The sequence below is a fragment of the Ceratotherium simum genome, chromosome 24 (genome assembly GCF_057802395.1).
Source record: "Ceratotherium simum simum isolate JZ-2026a chromosome 24, ASM5780239v1, whole genome shotgun sequence".
NCBI classification, from domain to species: Eukaryota; Metazoa; Chordata; class Mammalia; order Perissodactyla; family Rhinocerotidae; genus Ceratotherium; species Ceratotherium simum.
The window spans coordinates 37,714,637-37,742,542 of record NC_141923.1 but is presented as its reverse complement, the minus strand read 5'-3'; the positions used below and the strand labels follow the sequence as shown (position 1 = coordinate 37,742,542).

At 53.0% G+C, this 27,906-nt stretch overlaps 1 protein-coding gene across 5 annotated transcripts; it reads right to left on the bottom strand.

The window, feature by feature from the left end:
* Nucleotides 1–63: 63 nt before the first annotated feature.
* Nucleotides 64–23,241, bottom strand: RAB15 (RAB15, member RAS oncogene family). Of its 5 annotated transcripts, XM_087448366.1 has the most exons (9): nucleotides 23,026–23,225; nucleotides 9,640–9,714; nucleotides 8,285–8,392; nucleotides 6,439–6,499; nucleotides 5,649–5,709; nucleotides 5,088–5,165; nucleotides 4,290–4,379; nucleotides 3,017–3,082; nucleotides 64–2,835 (listed from the first exon to the last, which is right to left on the bottom strand). In XM_087448366.1, exons 3-9 carry the CDS (start codon nucleotides 8,289–8,291, stop codon nucleotides 2,677–2,679), a joined length of 522 nt encoding a protein of 173 aa, XP_087304492.1. In that variant the 5' UTR covers nucleotides 8,292–8,392; nucleotides 9,640–9,714; nucleotides 23,026–23,225; the 3' UTR covers nucleotides 64–2,676. The 5 variants fall into 5 exon arrangements, with proteins under 5 accessions (XP_087304492.1, XP_087304493.1, XP_087304494.1 ...); XM_087448367.1 differs by lacking the exon at nucleotides 8,285–8,392; XM_087448368.1 differs by lacking the exons at nucleotides 8,285–8,392; nucleotides 9,640–9,714 and adding an exon at nucleotides 12,610–12,747 and having other exon boundaries at nucleotides 23,026–23,136.
* Nucleotides 23,242–27,906: the final 4,665 nt, after the last annotated feature.

Sequence of the window (27,906 nt, the reverse complement as noted above, 5' to 3'; positions counted from 1 at the left end):
TCCCCTTAACCGCCAGGGTCCAAGTGAGACCTACTCCCAGGGACTCATACAGGCAGCCACACCTGTGGTTTGAAATATTCTTTATTTTGTAAACATCTGTGTTTAAAATAGATGAACCCTGCTGACAATTCATATACTGGACCCGAGACACAGTACACAAAGTTCACCCGTCATAGGGAGATGGTGGGGGCTCAGGAGCAGGTGGAGGGCCTGGGGCTGAGTCTCAAGACAGCAGGTGAGGAGGTGGCAAGGAGGAAACAGGCACTCCCTGCTCAACAGGCTGGGCTGAATGCCAGGTCCCAGGCCACCTCCTGGACTGGGGAAGTTTAGGGGTGAGGCCGACTCTGGTACCTGGTGAGCAGAGCTGCTCCGCAAATCCCAACCCTCCTCCTGCTCCCGTCTCTATCCCCAGCTGTGGCCGTTGTGGATGGGGCTACTCAAGCCAGAGTCCCGGCCCCATGTTTTCCCTTCCTGAACCCTTAGGATACAGCAAAAGTCGAGTCCCTCTTTCCCGAGGGGCCTAGGAGAGAAGGCAATGGTGCTCTGCCTGATCTCCAGGGAAAGCTGCAACACTGACCCACAGGTTGGCGCTAATGCCCACTAGAACTTCCCCTGACTCAAGTCCCTGGCTGAGGGCACACCGAGGGTTGGTATCACCACCCTCCCCTCAGTCTGATGCTGCATGTCCTGACACCTGAGGAGTCAGTCCTCAAGGAAGCAACGCCAGCCTTAGTCGTGACGTCATCCTAAAAAGCTCTCGAAGTCTCTCATTAGCCAACGATTTCTAACTACTCCTGCCCTCCTTTTCCTTCCGCTGTGCTAACCCATCCCCCGTTCCTACACCCTGAGATACCCTCTCCTGCTCTCCTGGTTTCATAAGAGCCAGGAGGAAAGGTTTGGTGATTTCATCCCCCACCCCCTTTTTGGAGAAGTAAGGAAGTGGGGCTCTTAATCTTTCACAGATTAAGCCCTTGGTTCATCAGTGAGCTCTGGGTTTTGGTCCTTCGTTGGTGAATGTTCACAGCCCAGTTCTTTGTTTTAGCTCCAGCCCCAGCCCTGCAGTGCGGCTAATGTGTGGTTTTAAGGATGATCCTCCTACCTGGGCTTCTCCATCTTGGGAAGGTAGGGAGGAACCCTACTAAGGCTGGTACCTGACTTGTTCCTTCCTTAAAGGGCCTCCTTCAAGCCACTCTTGGGCCACATGGGGTTAAAGAAACTTCTTCCTGAACAAAGAGCTCTGGAGGAGGGAGTCCGCTTCCCTCCACCTGTAGCCACAGTGCAGCTGGCACACCCTCAAGCCTCGTCCCTGGGAGCCAGGGGGGCAAGAGGAGCACTTTGTCGTGAAGGCTGAAGAGAACAGCACCAAGCATTTCTACCTGGGGCCTTCTTTCTTCCTTCCCATGAAGTCCTTCTCCACAAACTTTGGGTCTCAGGAAAACCATGAGAGCTGAAGGCTGGGTTCAGTGACAGACCACCAACGTGGTTATGTCACCTCTGACCAGCCAGAAAGTTGTGGCGTTTCCACAAGAAATGGAAGATGGGGCCCAGGAAGCCCTGCTGCTGCCATGTTCCCTCTGGTTTGCAAACTGCCATCCCTGGTCTGCAATCCCTTGCTCTTAACCTGATATATAGGAGCTCACCCTTCATTTCCAAGCACTCGCCTTTCTGGAGTGCGTGGTTGGCTTGTCAGTATCATGGCCCCAGGGGTCTCCTTGCCCCTGCAGTGTCCTCAGGCCCTGGTCTCCATCTTTATGTTCAGGAGCCCAGGTGGAGAGAAACTGTGTACACGCTGCATGGGAGGTAGAGAATGGAGGTGACTTTTTAACCCTGCCACCCCTCATCACTTTTTTCCTTCTCTGAAGTACCTGCCTCCAACCTCAGTTCCCCCAAGAGGCAGGTGGGCAGGCAGCCAAGCAAGGCCAAAGCTGGGGGCGGGCAGGGAGAGGTAGGACAGGCCCCGCTTGAGGACCACCAGTTTGGTGTTTCCTTCCTACCTTGACGTTCCGCTTCCCCAGGTCACTGGGGAGGCAGACCCATGGCACAAGAAGGGATGGGGAGGAAAGGAGGATAGGAAGAAGCACCCCGTAGCCTTTGGCCCACCCACAAAGCAGCAGGGCTTCTCCCCGGAGCAAAGCACGGAACATCCCCACGAGCCTGAGGCCACTCCCTTGGACAGGGTTAGTGAGAAAGGAAAGAAAGAGGCTGCACCAGCAGCCACACAGCAGACACACAGGGAAAGGGGTGTGAGGGGCTGTGATACAAACACACCGGAGGGGAAGGGGACGGAGAGACAAGTGGGAAGAAGAGAAAAAAAGCAGAGGAGACAAGATGCACTGAGAAAGAAGGAGCCTTAAAGTGGCCTTGACTCCAGACTCGGCCATTGTCCAGGGTGCTCGGGGTGGTGAGACAGTGCTCATGGCACATTTGGAGCTCACAGCAGGCCTGCAGCTGGGGAATAGGCTGGAGGACACCACTCCAGGGTAGAGGGACTGGGGGCAGAGGCTGCTCGGAGATGACAGCAGCGCTGCTCTCAGGACCAGGCGGGGGGAATAGCAGCTACTAGTATTCAACAGGGTCACCCAAATGAGAGGAGAGGCCGGGCAAAGCCCAGCCTCCCTGCCTGCCCGCTGGCTTCCTGAGGGAGGGGGGATCGTGTGGGTGCTCCACGCAGGACCCTCAGCACCAGCAGGTTTTCGAAGAGTTCGCTGGGCCCTCAGGTTTGCCCTCATCCTCCTCCAGCTCTGCCAATGCCAACTCATTGCTGGCACGTGTCTGGAGGCCTTCCAGCTCCTTCCTATGGGCCTGCAGCACCAGCTCTGTCAGACGTGTGAAAGACTAGGAAAGCAAGGGGCACAGGTTAGTCCAGCGTCCACTCCTCTTCCCCTGGCAACCCTGTAACTGCCCAAGGGGCACAGTCTCATCTCATCTTGGCTCCTATCTGCTGCCTTCTCTGCTCACCTCCTCACTCTGCTGGACTCATCCAAAGAGGCAGGGCAACTGGGCCCAGAGCTCTCACCTCTTTAATGTTGAGGTTGGTGCAGGCACTTGTTTCATAGAAGTCCATGCCATACTCCTTAGCCAGCTGCAAGAAAAGAACATTCCTGAAAGGGAGTCAGTAAGGGAAGGGAGATGCCCAGAGCACCTGGCCCATACTTCTGCCATCGCACTCACAGCCCATGCTGTGTTGTGACAACTTCTCAGATAGGTAACTTCTCAGATGAGCCTGGGAGCTTCTAAGACACAGGCTAGCAGAGAATGGTATAAGATACTCCACGAATACACTCCTCCATTCCCCCACCCCCCTACACACACACACACACACACACACACACACACACACACACACACACACACACACCCACACACACACACACCTCATATCAGGAGACAGAGACACCAAAATGTTGTGGCAGCATGGCAAATTAATGAAAAACATGGGCTTTGGAGTCAAACAGACCCAGGCTTGGATACCACTGCTGCCACTTAACAGCGGCACGACCTTGGACAAATTACTGATTCTCTCTAGGCCCCAGCTTCATCATCTGGTAAAGGAGGAGGAGAATGTCTACCAACCAAGGTAGCGGAATGATTAGATGGGCTCATGCATCTCAAAGCACTTGCTTAGCACTGGGCCACCCATACAGTGCTCAGTAAATACTATTATTCTAGTAGGGTTTACTTCTACTTTCAAATTTTTCAATGACCATGATCACTTTTTTACACCAAAAAAATCAAGTTTAAGTGCTAGTGGAATGCTATTGACTGAAGAGGGAGAGAAAAGCTCTTGAGGCTGTTGGAGTGGGTGGATGGCTCTTGTCTCAGGAGTATCCATCTTTGTTTCTGTTCTCCGGGAGGATGGTCTCCCTGTATGCTTGGACATTCCCTCTCTGCCCCCATGGCTTCTCTGACGGTGGACTCTTCATTCGCTCATTTTCTTCCTACCTCTTTCCAGGCGTAAGGAGGACAGGGAGTGAGTGTGGAGGGAGTAGGGTGACTGTAAGATGGTAGCTATGCCTGGATGCTGTTAGAGAAGTCAGCAACTTGAAGTCCTTCCTCATCCTAACACTGGGATGAACCCTTAAGCAGAGGTCATCCTGCTATGGGGGACTTGGAGCTGGGACAGTTGCTGCCCAAGAGGTCTTTGTTTCAGGATGGACCCCGAATCACTGTTCTGAAGGACAGAAATGGCAACTCACCCAGGGCCTTAGGCTACTAGGGACGTGTGAGGGTGGCCCTGGAAGGCAGCGGGAGACCCGAGGAATGGATTTGGCCAGCTCATTCCCACTTACCTGCTGCCCTTGCTCTCTTCCCACCTGCCGTTTCTGCTCTTCATCAGCCTTATTCCCTATAAGGATCTTCTGGACACCTTCTGGTGCATACTAGGGACAAAGGATGGGCAGAACCGCCAGTGAGTGTTGCCTTTCCCTCCCATCTCCCCACCATACAGTCCACAGTGGCCTCCACACTGGCACCAAATTTAAGAGCCCTAGGGACAGAGAGGGCTGACTGGGTACAGATGCCAGTCTCCCCCAAGTGCCAGGGCTGACCCCAGGGGTCCCAGAGGGGTGTTGTGGCGACAGCTTGGGGTAGGAGACACTCTGGCTAGTACTGGTGCTCCCTTAAGTTGGACAACTGATAACTGAGCTGGAAAGGGCACTGGACTGAAGTCCAACCCCTCAGTCTACAGATGAGGAACTGGGGACTCAGACAGTTCAAATGGCTTGCCCAAGGCTCCACAGCGCTTGTGGCAGAGCCAGGACTAGAACCCCCGTCTCACAACTCCACCTGGTCCTCGGAGTTTGGGAAGGAAGCTGTTCACAGGGTAGGCTTTGACCTAACTTATTTCTGGGGAAGAAATAGCCATGGAGGCCTGGCAGGGTACAGAGCATGGAGGGCATGGAAGCTTGGGCTTCTTCCCCATGTCTTACTCACCCAGAGGTCTTCATCCGGGGCTGTGGAAGGCAAGGTTTCCTGGTAGCATTTGCTCGCCAACCCCAAGAGCTTCAGCCCTTCCCAACTGGCCTCACTTTTCTTTCCCCTCTGAGGTGCCCTTCCCCCACCCCCAAGAGTGAGGCAGCATCTCCTACCTCATCCACATCACTGACCCACTTCATGATGTGCTGGTAAGAGCGCTCGCTGCTAATGTCGTAGACTAAAAATATTCCCTGAGGGAGAGAGAAGGAGAGAGAGATGGGGGAGGTTGACGCACAGAGACAGTGCACAGTCATGGGCCAGAAGCGGGTGTGGTACCTTAAACACTGGGTCCCACTCTCCCTGCTCCCTGCTTAGCATAATGAGAATCCCTCAGCACTCAGAAACGTCTCCTCCTGTCTCAGACTCCCAAAGCTACTGCTTCCTAGTCCGATCACAGAACTCTCTGAGGTAGGAAGCTACCAAATTCTTTGACCCAGGTCTTGGGTCTAGGGTAGAAGGTGAGGGTTGCGGACGTGCCTGTAGTGAGTGCTCAGAGAATAACTGATGAATGAATGTTCAGTGAACACCTGAAAGACTGCCCTGAGGCACCCCTCCCCAGCAGGCAATTCAAGGGCCCTATTTTGGGGGTCAGTGGCACAGATATCTCAAAACACCCGGAGCCGGGAGTATGGGTGGCAGCATCCCACCTCTAAACCCTGAAAAGGGCGGCTCACCTGGGCCCGTCGATAGTACTGCTTTGTGATGGTCTGATATCTCTCCTGCCCCGCCGTGTCCCTGCAGTAGAAAGCCGGTCCCTCAGAAGAGCAAGGACCATGGGAGCAGGTGGGGAGGGGAGGAACAGGAAAAACTGGGGAGCTGCAGGTGAAAAATCAGGGGGATCCAAACGCATCTGACTCTGCAGCAGAGAGGCCTGGTCACCTGCTGCTGACAGGGCTTGTGGGGCCCTGTCAGCTATATCTGCACGAGGAGGCACAACTGTAACTGGGCCTTGGACAACTCTCTCCAGAATCTGGCCATTGTGGCCAGGCTGGTTGGACTGCTCCACCTCCGGTCCCTACGGGACCTCTGAAGGCAATGCCCACACCATTCCAGAATGGGGAGGCAGCTTCCAGGAGCGTCAGGCCACAGAGCCATAGCAGCCCCCTGTGGCTATGTGTAGGAACTGCACCATGCTGTACTGAGGAACTCGCACCCTGAATGAGGGGGTATAGCCCTCCCTCCTTCCCGTCCTACCACAGTGTGGCGCAGCCCAAGGGTACAGCTTTGTTCTAAGACAAACCCACAGTGGCTAGTTTGCCACTTCCTCCTAATTCCTGCCTTTTGGTGACTTGCGGTCAATCCCATAAAGTTTCTTAAGAAAGGGGTCAGAGATTAAGGCTCATAGGAGCAGGAGATGGGCTTTGAGACTTCTGCTTCTCTCCATGGAAGAGGTGGCCAGTTATCCCAGAGGAAGCCTCAGGACTCTACACATGGCAGTGGCAGCCATGGAGCAGCCCAACTCACCAAATCTGTATCCGCACCTTGATGCCATCTACCTCTATGGTCTTCATCTTAAAGTCAACACCTGGGGAAAGGGAGAGAGCAAGAAAGTTAGGAAGGGAACCTGCTGAGAACTGAGCAGTAAGGCCCAGCACACTCACCCTTGAAGGGATCTCCTTTTGTTTAATGTGGCAGAAAGATGGCATGAGGTAAGGCCTTCTTGAACCAAAAACTACAGTTTTGGTTCGGGCTTTGAATGGGGCTTCCCCTCCTCCCCGAGCTGAACGTTGCCAGCAGTAAAGGGCTTGGAGGCACCGGAAGTGAACATGCGTGAATACGGAGGAATCGACTCCATCACTGCCTCACTTAGCCCCGAACGTGTTTCACTCTGTGCACGTGTGAAGTCTGCCTATTTATACTTCGGGAGAGAACTGCTTGTATCCATCCCTGCTGGAACCCTCATCCCTGGGAATAGAATCCACCTCATTTGCCTGGGTTTTTTCTCTCTCTGCCTTATTAGTAACCAGGAGGGGTTGCAGCACTGCTGTGAATGTGTGGAAGGCACACAGACCCTACAGAGAGCAGGACTGTTTCAACCGCATGGCGTGTATGAAGCCCTCGGCACCTGGAGAAGCCCCACCAGGGAGAAGCCTAGTGGATCTGTGGTGTTGACTGACCCATTTACTGTAGGAGGCACTGTTGTTTACTAGAAGGAGCACAGGGTATGAAGTCAGGCCTGAGCTTGAATCCTACTCTGGCCACTTAACCCATAGCTATGACTCTGGGCACCTTGCTTCTTGGAGCCTCCATTTCCTCATCAGTAAAATGGGGACATTACCCATCATTTCAGAGGGTCACTGAGAAGACCAAATGAGATGCAGTGCCTGGCACCCAGTGGATATTCAATCGACTGCAGCTATCATTATAGCCGAGTACAGTCCCGGTCCACGGGGGTGCTCGTGAGTGAGCACCAATGACCAGATGAAGAGGCAGCAGCACAGTGTGTCGTTCGGGGAGGGAGAAGGTTCCATCCACCAACCCCACACAAGGTTTTCAGGCTCATCCGCCGAAAGACTTGAGGAGCTAAGCGGCCACAAGACACAGGAAACATAACGGATTTGGCAAAGCAGCCCAGGGCAGAACGTATTTGGGGAAATTTGCAGCAAGAGAAGTCAGCACCACCAGCAGCACACAGGCCTAAGTGTAAGTGGTGACAGAGAGATGAGGGGAGATGTTTTTGTCACCTCACCTCTCCCCAGCCCTAACTGTGCCTGGTGATTCAAGAGCTGTGTCTAAAAGGTGAATTAAGCTTCAGTCTTCATACACTTCCTGGAGACAAGTCAGGAATGGGCGTCGTTAAGCAGTTTTCAGGTGGAGAACACAGTAAAGACAGTTCTGTACGGTAGGCACTAGGCTGTACAGCATAGCCCTGAAGACCCTAAAGATGCCAGATTGCCCCCCACCACTGCCATTCCACGTTGGCATTAGTTCTTTGCCAATGGGAATACTTCTCCACGTATCTATCCTGTCCCCAGCTTTCCAGAAATACAGACAGATTGAATTCAGGCTCTTCTCTCTCACCATCGAGACCAATCATTTAATAGAAGAGAGAAAAAGATTCAGAACGGACAACCAGAACTCAACCAAGCTGGTCAGACGTGAATCATTTTTCGTGTGCCCAAGCTGATTCATATGTATCGAGCTGTACTTTTCCAAACGGGCAATGTCTGGCAGCCGTTCTTCCAAGTGTGCTGAGAAAGTCAGGAGGAGGAGACAGAAAGGAGGAGAGGGGGACCTGGCTGTGGTGGGGCAGTAGCATGCTCACCCCTCTCGAGACAAACAGTTGTCAAGAAATGCTTCTCCCCAATACCTGGCATAGGAAGGAATCAAGAAATTCTCGTTCTTTCCTGGTCCATCGCCTTCTTTCCAGGAGAACCAGTGATTCTGTTCATTTTGTAAGAGGCCCAGCCCAGCAAACCTGGTGAAGGACAGTGCTTTGTGCAAAGTGGTCACAAGGGAGGTTCTGCTGCCTGTATTCCACAAACTTCTATGGGAACTTACTTTGCGCCCTGCACAGTGCTAGGTGCAGATGGAGTGGCAAAAAAGGCACCTGTCCCTGCCCTTACAGAGCTCAGTGGAAAGGAAACAAGGCCAGGAGGCATGATAACAGGCCCAAGGTCGGCACGGCAAGGAGCAGAGAGGCCTGCTGATGCCAGAGCCCATGCGACCCCTCGCGTTGCTTCTTGGGGGAAGGAGAGGAGAGTTGTGTGGTAAGTAGGCAGACAGGCCTCAACTACATTTGGTGTCCTGTTTCTCTGTGGGTCCCTGAGAAGGGATCAGCTGGGAGAGGAGCCCCCAACAGAGGGGAACTCTCCCTGAGAATGAACGCAGGCTGTTAGAGAGGCAGGACTGACAAGACGACGTGCAGCTACCCTCGGGGTGAGCACTGGGCCCGAGTCCTTCTCCCCTCCTCCATCACTTCTCAGCTGTGTGGTGGGACCAAGGCTGGGGAGCTCTGGGGGCTCCAAGCACCCACACGCCCCCCACCACCTTGCAACCTAGGCCCTCCTGACCACCCAATAAAATTTGTTTTAACATCTCTGAGAAGTAAAATGCTTCAGTTTTGGCTCTTCAAATGCACCAAGGAAGAAACAGACAGTCTATGCCTTCTGAGGGATTTTCTTTACCCACCCACTGCCCCCCACTTTTTAATTTAAAGATTAACAGCCCAAGGATCTTCTAGTGGAATCTATTCCTTCCACTCTCTCCACACACTCTAGACCTTCCACTGTGTGTAACCTACCAATCAACCCCTGGCCCGCCGTGACCTATGCCCACTCGTGGCCCCTTCCCTCGCCTTATGTGACTGTTGGTTTCTTCCGCTGCTCAGCACTTTGGGGCAAAGTCCAACACCGGCCTTGTTCAGTCCCTGCAGACTCACACTTTCTCACCACAGCCGGGCCTCACAGCTGCTCAGCAAGCTGTTTATTCCATATGTGTTCACCCATCACACTCCTCACAACTGCTGTCCTCCCCGCCGAAGGCTTCAGCCCAGCGTTCCCTCCCCACCGCTGTGCACTCAACAGAATTCCTTCTCCACTGTCTATGCACAAGACGGATGCGCCTGATGAAGCCTTTCCTCTGAGGCCCACCTCATATCCTCAGCATTTTCCTGTTTCCTCCACCTTCCCTGGGGAGGAGTCCCCTGTCCTTCTCGAGTCTCACCTCTCAGCTGTCCTCATCAGCCCTCTCGGGTGCACAGCCTAACAGTTTTGCTCCTCTTTGTTGCATCTTCAGACTCTATGGGAAGAAGAGAGATTCTTCATCTGCCTCCACCCCCAGCGTGTTCTCATTCTGGCTCCTCTAAGGCAGCACTTCTCAAACTTTAAAGTGCATGCAGATCACGTGAGGATTGTGTTAAAATGTAGATTCTGATTCAGTAGGTGTGAGATGAGGACTGATGCTGCATTAAGCTTCCAGGTGAGGCTGATGCTACTGGTCCATGGATCACACTTGTGACAGCAAGCTTCTGGGACAGTAGTTCTCAAAGTGTGGTCCCCGGACCTGCAGCATCAGCATCAGCTGCGACTCGTTAGAAATGCAAATTCTTGGGCCCCACCTCAGATCTAGGGAATCAGATACTCTGGGGGTGGGGTCCAGGAATCTGTGTTTCAACAAGCTCCCCAGGTGATTCTAATGCATGCTGAAGTTTGAGAATTTGGACTAAAGATTTGCACCTGAAACATCAAGCGAGGCAGCATGGGGGTTCTCCCCCTCTCAAGGTGTGCTTTGCAGATGCTCAGCTTTAGAATCACCAGGGTGATTTTTTTAAGTGCTGCTACCTTGACTTTCATAGACCTACTGAAACAGAATTTGAGAGAAAGGCTCAGAAACCTGTGTTTTTAAGAGGACCGTGGGTGATTTTTAGATAAAGGAAAGTTTGAGAGCTATAATATGGTGGAAGAGATAGCCATTGGCATTGGAGTCAGAAAGACCTGGGTCTGAATCCTGATTCTGGCACTTGCTGTGTGACTTTGGGCAAGTTTCAAGTTCTCTGAGCCTCAGTTTTCTTCTCTGCAGAATGAGAATACCACTGGCCTCCTAAGGGTTGTTGTGGGATATAAATTAGACAACGTATGTAAAGTGCATGACACACGGGAGGAGGGGTTCTCTCCCTACCTTCCCTCTGCTGACTAAAGGCTTCCTGGGGACCAGCCGGGAAAACATACCCTGAGAACCCTGGATGTAGGAGGGTTACATACTCTAGGGCTTTGCTACTCCACTGCCCTTGCTAGTCCAGGGACCAGCAGCATCAATATCATCAGGAGGCTTGTTAGAAATGCAAATTCTCTGGATCCACCCAGACCTACAAAATCTTAGGCACACTAAACTTTGAGAGCCACTGTCTACCCCACCTCTAGGCAGAACCACACTCAAGGCTCATAATAATGCTTATAATTATAGCACCCCCCAGCTAGGGAATCCAGAGCCCTCAGTTCTTACGCCAGCCCTAGGAAGTAGGTATGAGTGCAGATTATTATCGTGAGGCAGAGAGAGGCTGAGTGACTTACTCATGTCCTCACAACCCACGGCTGAGCCAGAACTGGAAAACTGGTCTCCTAAAACCTACCCCGGGCACTCTGCACTCGACCAGTGGCTTCCCAACCCTTCGAGGCTGTGGAATCTTACTGCCTCTTCCGTCACACCTGCATACCCCACACTTGTTCTGGTAGCATGAAGCATCTCGAAGTGAGGCAGTGGGCACACATGGAGCAGGCCCACCACAACCTATTTTCAGAGAACGCCTTGCTCCTTGAGAGGTCATGATTCCACCCAGCCCAGACGCATCCCCTGGACAGTGCCACCTCAGTGTCCCTAAAGAGAGCCTGCATCCTCTCCCGGGCACGGGGAACACACGGGGTGAAGAAACCAGCAAACCCCTGCACGCAGCTCCAGCAGAGGTTCTCCGGGGAGGAGAAAGTGAGGAAGATAGTGCCCTCCCCCAACCAAGTGCCGAAAGCATGACGAGCAGCTCATCATGTTAGACGTGCCAATCATGGTGTCTGCCATAGCCGGTGTCCTTTTCTGGCTGGAACTGCCCAGCCCAAGGCCTCTGCTCAGGGAAGCAGGGCTAGATACAGTGTGCTCATTGTGGAGAAGCACTCCTGACTGGACCAGTGGTGGATATCTGACCCAAAGGAGATCCATCAACAAGCTTCCTGGTGACCCACAAGGTGATCTGGCCACAGCGGCAAGGGAAGCTAGCTAAGCCGAACAAACTAGCTCCCTCCAGATGATGCCGAGGGGACCGGCCAGTTGGTAACGAGAGGAGCATGAGGCAGACGGATGTGCAGGGAAGCAGGGATGCCCAAGACAGCAAACGCACTGGCTGGAGTGGACCTGAGGGCGCTGGATCCTCGCCCAGCCACCAGTCCACACCAGACCCCACCTTCCAGCCTATGGGAATCCTCATATTACATCCCCCTTGTCTGAGAGAGTGCCTCAGGATGCCCGAAGATTCACAGCATATGACTGTCCACTGCTGCCTAAGGGCTCTGCCAGGCCGGCAGGCAAGATGTTCCAACTATGGGGCTGGGAAGAAGACTCCTAAAACCAGATGCCCTGCTCCTTGCTGCCTCCTGGTTTTTGTCTTCTGGGCTTCAACTGGATGTGGAGTACCTAAGGGGCAGAGAGTACATTTGGTATTTGACAAAGGTTTTTTTTTTTTTTTTTAAATCTCTGCCTCCATACCAGCACAGTGCCAAGGCATAAAGTAGCAATTCCATTAGTGGCATCCCCCTGCCCCAGAGAGCATAAGGAGGGATGGGTGCTGGTGGCTCAGGAGCAGGGGCGTGTGTCCTGCTGTCTGAATGCCTCACAGACACTGGCAAGAAAAGCTCCTCAGTTAAGTGACAGTGCCAGGTCCTGATACGCGTGTAGGCAGGTGCTGCTCTCACCACACCTGTGCCCTGAGGCAGCCCCAGGCCTCTGGCTCTTCCAGCTGTGTCCCTGGCTGCGTGGCCTCTGCTCCCCCAGCAGGAACCCCCAGTGACTGCCAGGCCACAACCTGAGCCCTGGAGCACAGTGACAGAGCTGCTGTCGGAGATCTGGGAGGACAGGTGAGGCCCTCTTCTGGGTACCAGGGCCTGGGGCAGAACAGAGGGACAGGGCAGAGGACACAGCACTGGCACTCACCTGGCTCCTAAGATATCTTGCCTTGGGGACGAGCTTACTGCCTTCCCAGTCTAGCAGTGGAGGCTGGTGAAGACTGGAAAGAAGGAAACGGCACATCCAGGGAAAGAACAGTCCTTATCACTGCCTCCAAAGAAAGCCCTAGAAAGCATGGAGGAAATGCAGCTCAAGAAACAGAGGAGTGTGGTCATTAAGAACACGATCATGAGGTCAGAGTCTGGTTCCGGTCCTGCCTTTTCCACTAATTACCTGTGTGGTCTTGGGAAAGCTACTTAACCTCTCTTTGCCTCAGTTTCCTCACCTGTAAAATGGGGATGACAATGCCTGATGTCAGAGAATTTGTGAGAGGATTATGAGATAAGGTATAAAACCCATCACAAAGAGCCTGGCACGTAGAGCTTTATTAATGTTCGCTGAAGAAGCTATCAATCTCCTGCAGGACAGGACCAGTTAGGGAAACAGGGTCACAGCTGAGGGGATGGAAAGATCTCTGGGAAGGAGGAGGGGCTTATGTTGGGAAGATGAAAGAAAGCCGGGAGAGAGGGAAGACAAACACACTAAGCTGGGGCATTTCAACAAAAAGAGAAAATACCACTCACCGTGGAGGCCCGATGGCCCCCACAGTCGGGCTACAACCTAAATTCTGGCAAAGCGAAGGTGTGCCTGTTGGTGGGCCAGAACCTCATGGGTTAACGTCAGGTGCCAGCTTGCCTGCCTGCCAAGTGCCACGTGGTTCAAGTGGAAACAGGGCTCTCCTGGGTGCCAAATGTTACCACCACGATCAACCACAGCCCAAAGGACCAGCAGCGTGACCTGAGCCTTTTCATTAGCAATGAGACGCCACACCACAAACAACCTAATACACCTGAAACCCGAGGCAGACACCCAATCCCTGGGGCCACGCTGCCTCCAGTTACGAACCCCAAGTCCTGGAAGGCCCCCACCACCCACCACGGGGAACCAGCATGTGCTGGACACGTGGAGCTCACTCACGTGGGTTATGGCAGGAGGTCGCCTCCAAAGAGGTCACGCTGAGCAACCGCAAAACAAGCTTTAGGGAAAGAGAGAGCCTGCGGGGAGGTGGCTGCCTGACTGGCCACCCCAAACAAGGCGTCAGAGTAGTCCCCATTTCAAAACTCCCTTCTCGCAGCAAGAGAAGACCAATAACACCAGGAGACCAATAACGCCATTTCTCCCCTGAGGGACAAGTGAGGGGAAGAACAGGGAGGAGACAACACAGGGGCAGAGCTAAGAGACAAGGCTCAAGAGAAGACTCAGGACAAAGGCTCCTGGCACAAGAATGTCCCTCAGACCAGTGGGGTGAGGGGAGCTTTGCCCTAACCTGCCCCTGGCCGGAGCCGTCCTCCTTCCACCCCTCCGGGGACTCGCAGCCTCACTGTATGCTGGACCACATGCCGACTGGCTTCTCCTCTTACGCTGCTGCAGACTGACTGTCCCTCATGCTGCCTCATTCTGGAGAAGAGGTGCACCCAGGCTCTCTGAGCAAACGCATTATCAGCATTCGCACCACCGTCCTCTGGGAGCGATGAGAAGCAGAAATAAAGGGAGGCCCTGGTCACTGGCAGACAGAATCCTGCTCCTCTAACTCCAAGGCCATGTTTTAACCTCCAGGGCACTGGGGTCAAAGGCTCTGACTCAGATGCCCACCCACAAGAAAGAGTGGAAATTTCAGAAGGATACTCTATGATACTCTAACCTTCCTTTCTTCTTTAAGACACAAACAGATGCATACACACACAAAACCCCAACGTGGAAGGACAGTGGTGATATGGGGACCAGGACAACTCTGGAGCCTACCGTCTTCCCATAAAGTCTTGAAGGGCCAATCTTTGGAAACTTAGGAGCCAGGAACTGAGGGGCTGTTATTGTAGAAGGGTTTCCCAGTCAAACACGGACCCCTTGAGGCTGGAAGGAATGCCTGCATCAGTGCCTGAGCCCTAGGAGCTCCCTCCTCCAGAGCCCCCAGCCATGAGGTGATCCTGGAAGGTCACTCCAGCAGTCGGGCTGAGCCAATGGGCATCATCAGACACCAGTAGTGACCCTGAGTGACAGGGAATACTGACCTTAGTCTAAGACACTGATCCCTCGTCTCTGCATTCACCAAAGAGGACCCCACTCACACAGGGATCACAGGAGCCACTTCTTGCTCCCTGCTATGTCTGAAATTCTCCTATGACATGGATCTGAGCAGAAGAGCTAAAAGCTACTGGACACTGCTCACCCCTTACAGAACTTCACCCTCTTCTCACAGTCCCAAACACGTGTGTAGCACAGTGAGTTTCACATTGTCTGTGAGTCCCAAGAAACCAATCCTAGTTGCAACCCCCTTGGGGAAGAGCAGAAGTTCTCTAGGAAAATGCATTCATGCATGCATTCATTCATTCATTCATTCATTCAAACATACTATTACTGAATGCCTCTTATGTGCTACGAACTAAGCTGGGTACTAGAAGAGACAGCCGTGAATAATACAGAAAGATCCTTGTCCGCAGAGAGCTGCTATTCTAGTGCGGAAGACAGATAATAAATAAAGTAATTAATTTCAGAGTGATAAGCGTTAGGAGGTAAAATCAGAATAACGGAGTAGAGAGTGAGGAGATCCGTGTGCAAGCCGCTTTAGATTGGCTGGTCAGAAAAGACCTTTTAAAGGAGGTGACATTTGAGCTGAGACCTGAATCACAGGAAGGTACCAGCAGGGAGAAGATCTGAAGGGTCAGGGCCCCAGGCAGGGGAAGCAGCAAATATCCTTCAGGTAGGAACACATGTCAGTCAAACTCGCAGTTCCTCAGAAGAGAAAAGGAAGAGGGACCAACATCATTGGTGCCTCTGTTATCAAGTGGGAAAGCACAGCAAGGCCCTTCCCTTCTGTTGGATCTCATGGGGACCCACCCTCATATGTGCACACGTGTATGCACACATCCACGTACATATGAACTTGTTTAGAGGCTTTAACCTGAAGAATGTACCAAGAAACTTCTCAAACACTAGCAAGGCCAACTTGGGGACTCCTCACCCCCCACTTTATGATGAGATCTCTACAGTGAATAACTCACATGTGTAAAGCACACCATTCCTGTGCACACAGTGGGTACACAGAGTAGGTACTCAGGAAACATCAGTTCCCTTCCCTGTGCCCCGCCCACAACCACGTGCACAGACCTCCACTGGGCCTCTGTGACATCTGCCATGCGCTCCAGCCAACCCTGTCCTGCTCCCCTCTAGCAGGCCCATGACCTGGGCCTTGCCTCCCTGAGCCTGCTGCTGAGTGGTCCGTGGACACCGCTGAGGCAGCCAAGACCTGCCAGGCTACTGACCACTTACTCCTCCACCCTCGTCCTGAGCCTCTTCCCAGGCAGGGCCGTGTTGATGGGCAACAGAAGGTTCCGGGAGGAAGAGACTGGGGCTGGGAGCTTCAGGAGCAAACATCTCAGAGGAGACAGGGCCCCCAGATGCATCTGGCCTCACACAGAGCCCACCAAGCAAACTCCTAGCAAGGATCTAGTTGAACTTAAGCTGACACAACCATGACCTGGCCACCAGCAGCTAGCCCCACCAGGCAGAACAGTAGCAGCCCCAAATCATGAGGTGTTCTCCACAGTGCCTCCTCCCCCACCCCTTGTCCCCTGGGGAACCCTGCTTAGTCTTCAAGGACCCACTGAAATGTCACTTCTTCTATGAAGCCTTTACCAGCCAACCCAGGAGGACTTGATCAGTCCTCTGCGACTCCACAGCACCTTGACACCGCTTTTGCTTAATGTTCTGGCTGTCTGTTTGGATGCCTGACTCCCCCACTGCACTGTAAGCCCCAGAGGGCAAGAAAGCATCTGATTCATTTCATATTCTCATTGCCTGGCAGCAGGCAGATACTCATTACACATTATTCAACAAAATTGAATAAATGGAAGAAAAAATAAGTGGTCAAGTGTGTGAATAAATGAGTGAATGAATGAAGTCAGTACATTCCAGGAGAAGAGATCAGTGGAGAGATCATGGGGCTCCAGCCACAGAGTCCTCAGTAAATATGTTGTCAAAACAGTAATATGAGGGCAACTCTCAGATCTCATCCTCAAAGGTGCCCCAGCCAGAGCCCTCAATCACAGCCCTGGACTATCCCCCGGAGGGTCACATCAAGGAAGCAGACTCAGCCAACAGCAGAGACACAACCGTCCCTCCATCCCAAAGTCCTCAGACAGGTTGGGGAAGCACATGTCCTCTCCCCTTGGCTCACAAGAGAGAGGTTCTATTGGCAACTGTGGAAGGGCCTTCTGGGCTGAGCCAGGGCAAGCCCAAAGCCAGTGTGGAGAGACTGGAGGAGAGGAGACGGTTCCAGCTGGGGCCACCTGCCTGCAGATGTGAGTCAGCACTTATTCGGGGCCTCAGTTTTCCCAGTTATAAAATAGGGCTGATGGTGAACCTTTCCTCCTCGGTGGGAGGAATTAAATGTCCAGGAAACTCTGTGGCTCCCTTGACAAAGCACACTACCCAGGCAGAATGGCCAAGGAGAGGTCAGAGGCCTGCACAGGAAATTGGCAGTTTTAAGGGAAACAGGCACAAATATTAGATTACAGAAGAAGGCATTCTGAGAAGAGCTGGCAGTCAGAGTAGCAGGGTAATGGCCAAATATCGACTTTCATGTTATAAAGCTCATCACCAAGCTGGGGAGTGGGGAGTCTGGGGAGTGGGAGGAGGCTGGGAGGAGGAGGAAGGAGCAGGCACTAGGGCGCTGAGAGCCATGGGTGCATCTGCAGAGCTATGAAGGGGGCACAGGTGCGTAGAGTAGCCGAAATGAAGCCCTCTGAGGGTATCAGAGCCGTTCTCGGGGATCACATCCTTGGGGAGGGGGTGGGCGGAATGCGGGCCTGAGGCAGAGCGACACCTGGCAGAGGCCCAAGCCTTGGGCAGAGCCACCACCGTCCTCTCGGTGACCTCTCTCCCTATTCCTCCACACCAGCTCACTCTTCTTTCTCAGACCCTGGCACAGAGACTGAGATGCAACCCAGAGCCTCCTCCGGTGCTCCCCTGGAAGTGGGGACCGAGCCCCAACTCCTGTCTGTTCTGCTCACTGCTGTATCCCCAGCTCCTCACACAGCACTCGGCACAGAGTGGGTGTTCAGTAAACAGTGCCTGAATGACTGAATGCGTGAGTGATGGAGAGGATGACCTCAAAGCATGTCATCGACAGTTTATTAATCTCTACAACTTTCTTATGAGCTAGGAATAATAATCATAATGATAGGCGCTACCATTTTATTGAGGGCTCTGCCAAGTGCTTTGTATCCATTAGCCTCTGTAATCTTCACCATGACCTTTAAGAAAGATTCTGTTACTCTCTTCAATTTACAGATGCGGAACATAAGCACAGCGGTTAAATAAGCATCTGAAGGTGCAGAGCCAGTAAGGCCACGGGGAATCTCATGCATGTTGTCGGCCCTCTTTTCACTCTACTCTTGGCTTCTCACCTTCCCGTCCTTTCTGCTGGGCCTTGGGAACAGCCTGGGAAGAGACCTGTCTCAGGCTGCCCCAGGGCTGGAGAGGAGTGAAGCCCTCCCCCCGCGGCACACAGACTCACCCTGACCCTTCTGTAGTGTGCACAGCATTGTACGCAGCGCCTCATAGTCTGGGAGCCCACAGACCCCAGGACCGTAGTGCCCAAGCACTGGATTCCAGGCTCAGAATCTGGTCTGCCCTCTGGTCCTTCCCCAGCCCTCTCCCTCCCCTTCAGTCACCCAAAAGAACCTTGCCCCAGGCAGCCAGAGCCAGTTCAAACAGAACTTCCTGAGAAAGGTGAGAATGCAGCCGACCCAGCCTGAGAAAGTGGCCCTGAAGCCACAGCAGTTCAACCCGTCAAACCGGAAAATCACAGATCACAGCTTCCTCGGAATCCAGAAGGGGTGCAGCCAAAAGGAGCCCTTTAAAACAAAAGGTCCATCTTTTTCCCTCCGACTTATTTTGCTTAGCATAATACCCACATGGTCCATCCTAGACTTCTGGTGGTGAACACGACGTAGTCTATACAGCAGTCGAAATATAATGATGTACACCTGAAATTTATTTAAAAAAAAAGGGTCCAGAGACCAGGTGACAGGTCTACTCAGAAAAGACCAAGGATGGGAGGGAGAAAACCACCTCGTGGGCAGTCCCTCAGCTTGCATTAGTGGCTTACATGTCACTCCTGGCTGCCACAGCAAAGGAAAGCAAAGGTCTCCTGCACGCAGATGTCCACGTAGAAGAGGACATCTCCCTGCCTGGGCAGGCAGCACAGGTCACATGAGGCCCTTTTAGGAGTTACCAGGGTGATGGGTTCAAACCACTCCCTACTTCTGGAGGGAAATGAGCACAGGTGAGGGTGCGGAGGCTGGTCTGGGTGCCACAGGAGGGGGTGTGGGGGAGGAAGGAGGAGGAACGAGCTGTGAGGTTCCTCCGTGCACACCTACCACCACAGCCCTGGACTGGTCTCCCTGCTGCCAGTCTTAACCTAAGTGCTGTTTTCACCATGTCATTCCCCAGCTAGAAATCTTTCATGCCACTGCGAAGGCTCAGGGTCCTCCTCAGCCAGGCCCTTGATGCCCTCTGGGCCTGACATTCATCCCTCCATTTAACAACATCCCTGGGGATCGTGCCTGGCCTTGCCTGGCTGGGTACTAGGACTGTGAAACAAAGAGGAATAAGATTTGGTCTCACCCTCAAGGCACTTAAAGTATAGTGTGGGAGACAGAGAGATAAACAGAGGAAAGTTCTCATTCTTCCCCTAAAAGCTCCCCTCTGCTCCAGCTAGACTGCCCAGGGTCCCAGGGACACCCACTGACTTCCCACCTCCATCATCCCGCTCCTATTCCTCCAGCTGCTCCTGCCCCACAGGAGCCGAGAAGCAGCCCACACTGCAAGGCCTCGCCTCAGCCTTCTCCTCCAGAGCCCTCCCTGCCACCTCTCGTCCACTCTCCTTCTCCAGCTGCTCTAGCGCTTGGTCGTAGCAATAGCACTCATGGTCCCCTCACTGTCCACCGCTGCCTCATGCACGTCTTACGTCATTATTCAGCTTCTGATGGCAACTGCAAGCCCTTCTTTATAGTAACAACACCGACCACAACTTATCCTACAACTGCAGAGCGCTTCACCAAATGCTCCCAGGTAGATCATCTCATTGTGGCCAAGACTCTCTTTGGCCTGCGTCTTGCTACTCCAACTAGATTACAGGCTTCTGTGGGCAAGAAAAAGTGGACTGAATAGGCCTCTAAAATGCCTGGCACGGTGCTCTGTAGTGAATCTTAATGATAAGGAAACAGCAGGGAACAGTAAGGCACCGACTGCCCCCTCGACTGCCCCCTCAGCACCGCATCTGGGTCAGCACAGCTGCATGGGAAAGGAATGCAGGCAGCACCAGGGCCACCTGGCCACCTGCTGACTTGCTGCTGACTTGAAAGAAGACGGGCAGTCAGTCTACCTGGGAGGTCTCCTTGCTGCTCCCTGGCAGGCATGTCACAGGCTCTGGAATGTCACAGGCTCTTACAGTAAGTGGTGTAAACAGTAAATCACAAAAGTGCCTGCCTAGGTGACATGATCATCATGATCCAAAAATCTGAACTCTGTCTTGGCAGTAACTGCTGAATTGCCTCGTTTTCCCCATTCACAAAAGGAGCTCCGGGAAAGGTGCCTGGATCAATGCCCAGTGTGGTAAAAGACTGTGTCTCAGACGAGGTGCAGCCTGAGAGAGGTGACTGCCTGTATTATGCCTCTGGGAATCTCCAGGTCGCAGCGCCTAGCCTAGTGACAGGACACATGCATTTCTTTTTGAATGGATAAATTAATGACTATGACTTGGTAGTACCCATTTTCTTGGATCCTTGATTTGCCTCCTGGCTGCCCCTTCCAACTCCGTGGGATACTTGCTGTCTCCCTGGAGGGAAAGCTTTTCTTGACTGTCCCACTCTCCGTAAGTCTTAGTTAAGGCTGAAAACACGCCTACGCGGAGGTAGAATCACAGGTGCCCCAGGAAGCTTTAAACGAGAACACAGTTAAGAAACCAGGTGGGCAGATCTTAAAAGGCTGGTGTGAAGAAACACAGGTTTCTTTCTCTTCCATGGAATCCAAACTCCTAAACAGTCCTCTGTGTCCTAGGGAAAGGGGGACCCAGCCGTCAGAAGCAGAGCAAGAACTAGGAGAGCCGTCTGCAGGTTTTAGGTCAAAATACCAAGGGCCCTGAGGGGACAGTAGGAGAAGGGTGCTGCAGAGACACTTCCCCCGTTCACTGATTCACTTCTGCCCCCAATGTGGTCGGCCCAGAAGGATTCTGATGGAAAACTGCACATTCACGTGTCCAGCACGAAGAGGTGTCTAAGCTGGGAGAAGACAAGGTGGAAGAGACATAGGGAGAAGGGCTGGTAATTAGCCACACGGGGGCAAGGGACTTAAGGACAGCAGGCGCCTCGGGGGGGCCATCTTGGTATTTTAGAAACAGCGGTTCCCTCATCGTCTGTGGGGAGGGAGGACGCGTCTCCTAGGGGAGGCTAGCTCCCCCACAACACTGAGCAGGAGCCCAAGAGCTTCTGAAATGAAGTGGCTGAGTAGAGCTCTCCAAGGAGAAACGCAGGTCACTCCTAGGACCTGAAATGTGGCCAGGACCCAGGGCGCAAACTACTGCTCTTCAGGCAAAGCCAGGGGCCGCCAGGCAGCCCCCAGCCCTCTGCGACTGGGCAGCAGCTCCTGGCACCAGGCCCACCCCAAAAATAGCCACTGCAAGTTTCCTTGGTGCTATCCTGCTGCCCTTTTTCCCCAAGCCTGCAACCTGTCCTCATATCCCATCTTGTCCCTCAGCCCCTCCCCTGCTCACTGCCAGGCCTTTCCCCAACGCCGCCTCCTCCCTGAGCCTTCCCCTGGCATCCTACCCCACCCATCCTTCTGAGATGTCTCTCCTCCAAACAGTGGCCCAGCCCAAGCTCCTACCACCTAGGAGCCTGCCTTTCAGCTCCCCTGAGAAAGACGAATGTGTCTGTTCGTGACCCTAAGTCCCTTGAAGGTAGTGAAGCAAAGAGAGAGTGAGACCCAGGAGCTCAATGATGATGACAACAGTAACAGCAACCAGCATGGCTTCGCCATGTATCTGACTGGGTGCTAACTGCTTTTACAGACATTATCTCATTTAATCCTTACAACACCTCGGGAGGTAGATATTGTTATTACTCCCAGTCTACAGATGAGAAACTAAGGCTCAGAAGCTTAAACAATATTCAAGGTCACACGGCCCCAAAGTGAAGTCTCCAAGTCTGTCTGACAACAAAGACCACGAGGCTCTGTTGCTCCCGGCTCTACCTGCTCCCTCTTCTGTCTTGGCAAGGAGTGTGTGTTGGGAGGGAGGGCGGAAGTCTCGAGTGAAAGCTGGGTGCCGGGCCCTCTCTGACCAGAGGCAGGACCTGGGCAGTGCTGAGGCTACTCCAGGGCATCAATGGGGAACCTGTCAGATGTGGGTGGAATCTCCCAATTCAGACCTCAGAGGAGGAGGCCCATCAGGGCCCAAGGGGGGGGGAGGGCTCCTCAGAGGGGAGGCCACCCACCCCCTCCCAGAACAAGTGATCCCATCCTAGTCCTGTCTGGACTGCCACCAGCCCTGTCCCTCTAAGCACAGGCTCCAGCACTGCCAGATCAGAGAGATGTATTACTCTCAGGTGGGTCCTGCCTGCCTTCTGACCCCTGGGTCTGGACCAGTAGTCCTGATGGTCCTCATCCTCCTCAGCCTCCTTCAAAAAATGCTGCAGCCAGCTGCTGTTCTGGAGCTGACTGATAAGCGCCCGTTTCACACACATGCGTGAACGTTGGCGTCGCACCTTATCTATGCCCTCCTCCTTGTCTATGCCCTCCTCCAGGTGTCCCACCTCGTGGCTTACCTTCACAGCTGTGCCCTGGAAACTCAAGCCCTTTGGCCCCTCCCTTCCTCCTCTCTTCCCCCTCCTGACTCCACACTGGGTCACTCCTGAACTGAGGGTACCCAGTGACTCAGTGACCCGGCTCCCCACCCTGAACTCCTCTTCCCGAGCATAGGCTGTACCCCCCCCCTCTCCACCTGGGGGTGTGGGATGTCATTTCGGTGGCTAGGATTCTCGCTCCTCCAGCTCGGGGTGCCCAGGCCTACACCCGCCCCGGCTCCGATGGGAAGGCTCCCCAGCCAAGGCCGGAGAACCTCTCTCCAGTCACGGACAGCAGCAGGGACCCCTCACCTCCGGGAACCGGGGCTCAGGTCCCCAGCCGGGGGCCCCTCACGCCGGGATTCAGTCCCTCGCCCTGACCTCCCGCGCCGCCGCCTCTGGCCCGAGGGGCGGACAGCCCTCTGGGGCTGGGCAAGGGGAAAGGGCCCCGGCAGGTGGTGGCGCGGGGAGGGTGGGGCGCCCTGCGGCCACCGCCCCTTACCGATGGTGGAGATGTGCGAGGAGTGGAACTCGTTGTCGGTGAAGCGGCACAGCAGGCAGGTCTTGCCCACCCCGGAATCCCCGATCAGCAGCAGCCGGAACAGCACATCGTACTGCTTCGCCATGGCTGGGCCGGAGGGGCCGGGGCTGCGGGCGGGCGGCGCTCAGCCCCGCTCGGCCGCTGCCATCGCGGCGCGCGCCCGCCCGGGACCCGCGGCGGCGAGAAGGAAGCCGGGCCGCTCGCTGGGCGCCGGGCGCGCGGTGGGAGGAGAGACGGCGCCCCCGCCCGCCCCTTCCCCTGCGCCGCCGCCGCCGCCCGGGAGGGGGCGGGGAGCGCGCCCGAGAGCGGCGACCCCGCGGCGGGGCGGGGACCAGGCGGCGCGCGCTCCCCGCCCGAGGGTGCGCGGCCAGCCCCTTTGTGCCGGGACCCGGGACCCCGGGGAAACATTTTTGTTTCTCTGCAGACATGCTGAATGCGGGAGTTGGGGTGAGCTCCCACCCAGCCCACCTCCACCAAACTCGGCTTTCGGATCTCATCACTTCTCCCCAGATCCCAACCCAAACCTGGCCCTGCCAACCTGTCGACTCCGCCCTCAGCTCCCGCCCCTGCAGGAGCCTGGTCGGGCCTCCCAGTGGTTGGTCCTCACCTGGGCTCAGCCCAGGACGGAAGGCCTTGATCTGCGTTCAAACACCCGAAGACCCTGGAAGTCGCCGCCTCCAGGAACAATCGAGAGCGTTGCTAGAATTCTCTCTCTGCCATCTGGCTTCCTTGTCACCCTGTGCGACTGTGTCCACCCTCCTCCACCCCATCCCAGTTTTTCTTTAAACAGGGAAAATTGCTGAAAAGATAGATGATCATAAAAACATTTCCAAATGCACAATCCTTTGGAAATGTTGTGCAGAAAAGTCTGTTTTAGGTCTAAGCTGCTTAGGGTGGGGGCTCAGGATGCCAGTACATTATTTCAGGCCACTAAGTATTTCTGCTGGAGTACATCAATGGCACCAAAGAATGAATGGGCCTCTTTCAAGACCTAATTTACTACCGCTGAATGTGTTAGCACGGAGAGACGCAAGTAAACGCTCTCTGGAGCCTAGAAAACTGCCTATTCCTAAGAATGAGTATTAGGGGAGAAAAAGGCTAGCCCATTAGATCTTTAAAAAGTGATGAAAAAGTGTGTGTGTGACTGTTTTCAGACTGAATATTGGATGGAGAATGTATTTGCAGTAGTAGGTCAAGGAAAGTGGTAAGTCCACTGACTTGACTTGAAGAGTTATATTACAGGCAAAGTGTCTAAATTGATAACAAAGAGGAAAAAATCTTGAACCTGATAGCTACTTTACATTAAAAGCTAAGGAAACTGATCCTGTGGAGTCCATTAAGATTTCCAGGTGTGTTTCTCTTCACCAGGTTTACGTTGGGTGTTTGGGGCATGCTGAGGGCTCTGAAGGTGGGCATACTCCAGTCTCCCAGCTCCTCCACTCACCAGCTGTGCAACCTTGAGCATGTTACTGAACCCCTCTGTGCCTCAGTTTCCTCATCTGTAAAGTAGGGATATCCTCACAGGATTGTTGGAAAGATGAAATAAGATGTGTGGAAAGGACTTGGCACAGCACTGACATAGTACTCAGTAAAGACCGACGGACAAAACCACCCTATAGTGTTTTCCCTATGCAGGTGGTGGAGGTCGGTGTTGGTAAGTATATCCCACAGGTGGCCAGGGATGTTTTCGCAGAACGCAGGCCCATCCTGCTGTGGTTTCCCTCTACACCCCCACACCCAGTACAGAGCGCAGGTTCGGCTCAGCCTGACCCCCTCTGGACACGGCAGCCGCCTTCCCATCCATCGATCGGCCCTGCAATGGTAAATGCTCTCAGCAGGCCTCCTTAGTGGGACATTGGTGGCTCTCTGCTTGCCTCTGTCCAGGAAACAGGAAGGAAGATGCAACCTAGGTGTTTATTAGGTGTTTATCTGTTACAGTATCTAGCATGACGCGAGATTAGGTGAGATGAGGTCCTAGTCCAAGCAGAAACTTCACTCTGAAGGAAATGGCCCTCCCTGGGCAAGATGGGAAAGGGAGTGAGGTTTCCTGAGCAAATCCAGGGAAATAAAGGCCCAGACTCATAAAAAATGGAGGATGTTTCATCATGCTGGGCTGACCTCAAATTCAGTAGCTTACATTGCTTAAAAAAGAAGGAATAGTCTAGAAGTCCAAGCTCCTAGATTTCCCATTATCATTCTGGCTCAGCTACTTTCAGAACCATCATATAGAGATCTTTCCTTCTCTTTGTATGTGTGTGGGTGGGCGGCTATGGGTATGAGTGTGTGCGCGTGCACATGTGTGTGCATGTATGTACACACTCTGTGAGATGGAGAAGTTGAGATGTGGGGACAATGTTAGCAAAAGAATCACATAAACTAGTGGAGACCACAAAGTTTGCTTTAACCAGGGTCTTTGTAAATGAAATACTTAATTCCACCCCCTTACCTCAGTCACTCTGTGGGACATTTTGGCATCCTCCCAGTTGAGGTCAGCTTGGCCTGGGGCAGATTTCAGCAGAGCTGGGAGATATCTGGCCAATGGCTGCTGATGTCTCTCCCACAAGAAGCCTCCAAGAATCAGACTCTCATTTAGGCTATACTGATGCTTTTACCAGGGAGGCAAGTGCCCGCCCCTGCTCCCCACACACCCACCCAGCCACGCTGAGCATGTTGCCTGTTTAAACAGCCGGCAAGGACACCACTGCAGGATCTGCCATAGCAACACTGAGTAACCAGAGAGAGGCACCCATAGGCAGCTGACTGCCGAGACCCAACACAGTCGGACTGTGAGACTCCTCGTTAGCAAAACTCTATGCCTCTTCCAGACTCACACCCATGTGTCCAACTCTGGGAGACTGTAAGTGATGTGCTTACCTGGCAGAAGGATTTCCGCCTTATCTCAGGATTAGAAGAAACAGTCCCCACTCCCCCGTCATCTCAGTACTGTTCTCCATTCACATCCTTTTTCTTTTCTATCTCTGATAAATAGAGAAAGGAGAAAAGAGACTCTGATACGACAAGGAAAGAGGGGAGAGGGCAGGCTGGCAGAGACACGTGTGTATTGGGGTTGGGGACCAAAGGAAACAATCCTTATGCTAACTCGTGTTAACGCGAAATGACCCACAGTACAATTACAGATTATCCTGGTGTCCTGGCCACCACCTTCGGGACTGTATTGGTTTGCTTGGGTTGCCATAACAGTGCCACAGACCGGGTGGCTTAAACAGAAATTTGTTCTCTCGCAGTTCTGGAGGCTAGAAGTGTGAGATCAGGATATAGGCAGGGTTGGTTTCTTCTGAGGCCTCACTCCTTGTACCTGGCCATCTTCACGTTTACACGTTCTTTGTGTTCACATGTTCTGTGCCTTACTGTGTCCTAATCTCCTCTTCTGACAAGGACACCAGTCACATTGGATTAGGGCCCACCCATATGACCTTATTTTACCTTAATTACGTTTTTAAAGGCCCTATCTCCAAAAAGTCATAATTTGAGGTATTAGGGGTTAGGACTTCAACATATGAATTTGGGAAGGGGAGGACACAACTCAGCCCATGACAAGGAACAAATCCAGAAGCCTCATCAGATATCTCCTGTACACAGATAGTTTTTAGGAATGATCTCATTCTCTCAGAACAGGAAATGAAAGTTGTGATGTCTTCCTAATAGGTGGTCTAGACTGTCGATGTGGAGGATTTTGTTTTTTGTTTTTTTTTTTAAAGACACATTTCTTTCTTTCTTTCCCCCCCCAAAGCCCCAGTAGATAGTTGTATGTCATAATTGCACAGCCTTCTAGTTGCTGTATGTGGGATGCCGCCTCGGCATGGCCGGATAAGCAGTGTGCCAGTGCGCGCCCAGGATCCGAACCCAGGCCGCCAGCAGCGGAGTGCGCGCACTTAACCACTAAGCCACGGGGCCGGCCCCTATGTGGAAGATTTTGTGATAGGAAAGTCTCAGAAGAGAGATTCTCCCCTTGATGAGACTCAACTTGAGAGACATAACTAGTACCAACCAAGCAATATATGTCATATTAAACTTTTATTGTCAAAGTTATGTTTGGGGGGACAAGATACAACCTGCAGTTAGGAATCTATACAGGAATGAGTCATTGTATGTATGTTATGTCATGTATGTTAACGTCATGCTAGATACTGTAACAGATAAACACCTAAATCTCAGGGGTTCGCATATAAAAATTTATTTCCCTCTCCTGTAAAGTCTAATGTGCAGTAAGGAGGTGGGAGTGGGGGTGGCTCTGTTCCATAAAGTCATTTAGGCACCCAGGGTGGCAGAGGCTCTGCTGTATTCAACAAGGACTCCCATTGTGGGACTCAATTTAAAAGCAAGACGCTGCTCTTTATAAGATCTGCCTTGCAGGTAGGATGGAGGAGCGTGCCTGCCAACCAAGGATTGGGAAACAGCACACCCCAGGTCCCTCACACTTCAAGATTACAGGCTTTCTTTTTTTTACCTAAGTACACACCTAAGACCCCCTCTAAGATTGTCTTGTAGACAGCAGGGGAGGAGGGGTCTGGGACACTCTGAGGGAAGATGAAACTTTGGGACACTCAATAGGGAAGGGGAGAGTTGACCCTGTAGTCCTAAGTTAGCAAACTTCAAAAAGGCTGTTTGAAAGGAGTGGTAATAATACACATTTGAAAGAGGTCACAATATTTGTTCACAAAACAATTTTGAATCTATGAAGGGATTATGCCATTTGTCCAGTGGAATAAAACGCTGAAGTTCTCTTTGTTAATTGAGATTTTGAGCTTTCAGAACACAGGGCATGAAGTTTTTTGAATATGGAAGGCTGCCCTAGGCATTGACGCCCTGCTGGCAGAGAAT

Coding starts and splice junctions, on each gene's coding strand:
- RAB15 (XM_004426245.3), bottom strand. CDS start 23,149: ATGGCGAAGCAGTACGATGTGCTGTTCCGGCTGCTGCTGATCGGGGAT. Junction 6,500..23,025: donor CTCGCACATCTCCACCATCG/GTAAGGGGCGGT, acceptor CCCTTTCCCCAG/GTGTTGACTTTAAGATGAAG. Junction 2,836..3,016: donor CCAACCTCAACATTAAAGAG/GTGAGAGCTCTG, acceptor TTGCTTTCCTAG/TCTTTCACACGTCTGACAGA.